The 4,943-nt window shown below is 39.1% G+C and overlaps 1 protein-coding gene across 1 annotated transcript; it reads right to left on the reverse strand.

Annotated features, from left to right (window-relative positions):
* Positions 1–655: 655 nt before the first annotated feature.
* LOC133330585 (major heat shock 70 kDa protein Ab-like) lies at positions 656–2,595 on the reverse strand. The gene has a single exon (XM_061539024.1). It carries the CDS (start codon positions 2,573–2,575, stop codon positions 656–658), a length of 1,920 nt encoding a protein of 639 aa, XP_061395008.1. The 5' UTR covers positions 2,576–2,595.
* Positions 2,596–4,943: the final 2,348 nt, after the last annotated feature.

The raw sequence follows: 4,943 nt of genomic DNA on the forward strand, positions 1-4,943 counted from the left end.
GTCAATTTTTCTATCATTGAATTTTGTCAGAATTCAATGGAATCATCAATTAGTTGATGTCATGACAATCCATTCCACCAGCAAACAATATATTCCAACACTACATACATACATATTGCTATTTCCGGAACTTTCCCTACCACATTATTATCATTTAGCCATGACATCATCAGCAAGCAAATGTCATTGAAAATATGACAGAATATTTGACTAATATCGAATGCACTAAGGCAAAGGCTAACTTTGCCCAAGGTCAAGTTTTTTAGAAACTTCCTAGTAATGGAATATTGAAAAATAATCCTCACCTTCCACGCAGGACGATTTAATAATCCTTCACATGTAATCACATGCATTCCTAGGTAATTTCCTCAGCATATTGATAGACCTACGTCGTTTTTGTATTCTCCCCCAATATTATAAAGTTAAAACAATATTTTTATTAGGAACTAAAATTTAATTTCATTTATTTAATAATATTTATTTTTTTTTAAACTACAAGTTAACATAAATAATACTTCTATGAGATACATATTGTGTTCGGTTTACATTAAATGCAAATTGAATAGGTATACGAATGTGTGATTGTGTGTGTGCGATTTTTCTTTAAAGCTAAGCGGTTAAGTGGAACAAATATCGTGAAGTTCTCTTCTTAAATTTAATCAACTTCCTCCACAGTAGGACCAGAATGGCCACCACCAAAACCATTTGCACCAGCAGCACCCGGTCCACCTGCATGTCCACCACCTGCCTGCTGATGCATACGCGTCATCACGGGTGAACATATTTTACTCAACTCATCCATTTTATATTCAAATTCCTCCTTTTCGGCCTGCGTGTTATTGTCCAACCATTTTATGGTTTCATTACATTTGGCCATAAGGCGATCCTTGTCGGATTGGGGTATCTTATCGCCAGCATCTTCAAGGGTCTGTTTCACACTGAAAACATATGATTCCAATTTGTAACGGGCCTCAACACGTTGACGATGTTTTTCATCTTCGGCAGCATATTTTTCAGCCTCATTGACCATACGATCAATTTCCGCCTGCGATAGACGTCCTTTGTCATTTTTGATGACAATATTCTTGGCATTGCCGGTACTCATTTCCTTGGCGGTGACATTGAGTATACCGTTGGCATCCAAATCGAAGGTAACATCCACTTTGGGTACACCACGTGGTGCTGGGGGTATACCGGTCAAATTGAAGGTGCCCAATAGGTTGTTATCCTTGGTCATGGCACGCTCACCTTCGAACACCTGAATCGTTACAGCTGGTTGATTATCGGCATAGGTGGTAAAGGTTTTCGTTTGCTTGCAGGGTATGCGGGTGTTACGTTCTATCAATTTGGTCATAACACCTCCCGCAGTTTCAATACCCAAGGAGAGGGGAGCCACATCCACCAGCAGGACATCTTGTATGGCACTGCTCTTATCCCCACTGAGAATGGCCGCCTGTATAGCTGCACCATAGGCCACAGCCTCATCGGGATTAATGGACAAATTCAAACTCTTGCCACAGAAGAATTGTTGTAGCAGATTTTGTACCTTGGGTATACGTGTCGAACCACCAACCAGGACAATGTCGTGAATAGCATTCTTATCCATCTTCGCATCATTGAGAGCCTTCTCCACAGGTTGCAAGGTATTGCGGAACAAATCGGCACACAATTCTTCAAATCGAGCACGACTTACTTTTGTATAGAAATCAATACCCTCGAACAGGGCATCCACCTCAATTGTGGCCTCTGTGCTGGAGGACAATGTACGCTTTGCCCTCTCTGCCGCTGAACGCAGACGTCTCAAGGCCCTGGGATTTGTGCGCATATCCTTTTTGTATTTCCGCTTGAACTCATCAGCCAAATAGTTGACCAGACGATTGTCGAAATCTTCACCACCCAAATGGGTATCACCGGCCGTGGCTCGTACCTCAAACAGCGAGCCTTCATCGATGGTCAAGATGGAGACATCAAAGGTGCCACCACCCAAATCGAAAATCAAAACATTACGTTCTCCTTTCAAATTCTTATCGAGGCCATAGGCCAAGGCGGCTGCTGTGGGTTCATTGATAATCCGCAAGACGTTTAGCCCCGCAATGGCCCCAGCATCTTTGGTGGCCTGCCGCTGGGAATCGTTGAAGTAAGCTGGCACCGTGATAACAGCATCCCGCACCGTATTACCCAAATATGCCTCGGCCGTTTCCTTCATTTTTGTCAAAACCATGGAACTAATTTCCTCCGGAGCAAATCGCTTCTGTTCACCCTTGAACTCCACTTGGATTTTGGGCTTGCCACAATCATTGACCACCCGGAAGGGCCAATGTTTCATGTCATCCTGTATTTTGGGATCTTCAAATTTCCGACCAATTAAACGTTTGGCATCGAAAACGGTATTCTTCGGATTCATGGCCACCTGGTTTTTGGCGGCATCACCAATTAAACGTTCCGAGTCCGTGAAGGCCACATAACTGGGTGTTGTACGATTACCCTGGTCATTGGCAATGATTTCCACTTTGCCATGCTGGAAGACACCAACACAGGAATACGTTGTACCCAAGTCAATACCAATTGCCACCATTTTTTGAAATTATTCTTTTTCAGAGGTCGCTTTCACAAATTCAAAATTTATTTTTTTACTTTCAAAACTTTTTTTGAAAATCGATTTTAAAAACGCGTTACAGGTTTTCCTTTTTGATTTCTTCTTCTCGTTGTTTTTGTTTAGCTTTCTCGTAATAAACTGCCGTTTGGGCTCTCGGATTCCGCTATTTATACTGCATGGCTCTCATCCACCAATCCTTAGTCAGCTATGACACCACCACTATGGAAATTTCTTGGCCATTGTGGCATTATCTCGAAGTGTTGAGAATTTTCAGGGGGTTGGTGTAATTTTGTTGGAGAACAATTCCGAATATTCTGAGAACGAAAAAATAAACAGAGAGAGTGAAAGAGAGGTAACTGTGCAGAATTTTGTGGGCAAAAAAAATATTGGCAGAAGAGAGCGAGAGAATATTCTATAGCTCAGCTGCAAAATTATCTGCAAAAATCCGCATGTAACGGAAAGCTAAGAGAAAATTATTCTCTTCAAAATGTTGGTATTTTAATAGGGTATATTCGAAGTCGGAACACCCTATCTAAGCTAAGGGTTTTAATAACAACTTATTTGGGCTCTATAAATAAGCGTGGATTTCTTAATAATATTTTCTGGGACCCTATAAAGAAGCGGCGATTTTTTAATAATATTTTTGGGGGCCCTATAAAGAAGCGGGGGGTGCTTCAACATATTTTTCAAGTGAATTGACTGTAATTTAGTATTTCGGGTTCTCATTGGGTAGCAAATCTGCCAACAAAAATTATCAAAATTGGTCAACTTTTTAAAGTAGCCCCCATACGACTGGACTGTTCCTCCTAAATGTCGGTATTATTGGGGAGCTTGAACATATTTTTCAACTGAATTGGCTGCAATTTCGTATTTTGGGTTCACATTGAGTAGAAAACGTCCATAACAAAAATGATCGATATTGGTCCATGTTTCGGTGGAGCCCACATATAAAGGTCCCTCCTAAATCCCGCTATTTTCGATACATTTTTCAACCGAATTAGCTGTAATTTGGTATTTGAGGTTCTCATTGGCTAGCAAATGTACCTACTAAAAATGATCAATATTGGCTAATTTTTTGTGGTAGCACCCATATAGCCGTACCTCCCAAATTCGATAGTATGGGGGTACTTGGGCACGTTTTTAAACAGAATTGACTGTAATTTTGTATTTTGGATTGGAATTTGATATTTTAGGTTCGCATTGAATAGAAAATCTCCCTACCAAAAATTATCAATTTTTCTCCATGTTTCGGTGTAGCCCCCATATTAGGGGTTATCCTAAATTTTGGTATTTTGGGCATGTTTTCAATCGAATTGCTTGAAATTTGGTTATTTAGATTCTCATTGCGTAGCACATCTGCCTACGAAAAATAAAAAAAATATCGGTCAACTTTTTAATGTAGCCCCCATATGACCGTTCTTCCGAAATTTCGATATTATGGGGAGCTTGAACACATTTTTCATGCAAATTGGCTGCAATTTGATATTTTGGGTTCTCATTGATTAGAAAATCTCCCTACCAAAAATTATCAATATTCGTTCATCTTTAGGGGTAGCCCCCATATGACTGTTCCTCCGAAATTTCGGTTTTATGGGGTGCTTGAACATATTTTTTATCCAAATTGGCTGCAATTTGATATTTTGGGTTCTGACTGAATAGCAAACCTGCCTACCAAAAATTATCGACATTGGGCAACTTTTTAAAGTAGTCCCCATATAACACCACCTCCAACATTTCGATATAATGGGGGGCTTGATCACATTTTTTAACCAAATTGGCTGTAATTTGATATTTCTAATAGGGTAGAAAACCTCCCTACCAAAAAATTATCGATATTGGCGAATGTTTCGATGCAGTATTAATTTTGGTATTTTTGGGATTTTTGAGACGTTTTAAAACCGAATTCATGGGAAATTGGTATTTTACGTTCTCTTTGGGTAGCAAATCGGTTTACCAAAAATTATCAACATTGACCCATCTTTTGGGGTAGCATTCATATAGCCCCCGACATCTTCTTCGATATTTATTTTTCTTCTGAGAGCCCCGATCGATTTTTGGTATGGTGAAGGCTATAAAAAAAGTTCGGACCAATTGAACCTAACGAGGGTTTTTGTTATGTTCCTTTATAAATTTGAAAAGTTGTACCTCAAGGCTGGATACTCAGGTTTTGCAGGGCCAACTAAATGTAAACATTTAATAAAAAATTGAAAAAAAAAACTTCAACAATTATTTTTTTCATTTCATTATTTTTTCTCGCAACAATCGGATCACTTTCGAAATCCTAAAAAAATTAAAAAAAAATATTTTCAATATTGTTTTTTCAATAAATTTGTTTGACTTCTGTAAA

The sequence above is a fragment of the Musca vetustissima genome, unplaced genomic scaffold (assembly GCF_032173495.1).
Source record: "Musca vetustissima isolate MV318-11 ecotype Yass unplaced genomic scaffold, APGP_CSIRO_Mvet_v1 utg15717, whole genome shotgun sequence".
Taxonomy (NCBI): Eukaryota; Metazoa; Arthropoda; class Insecta; order Diptera; family Muscidae; genus Musca; species Musca vetustissima.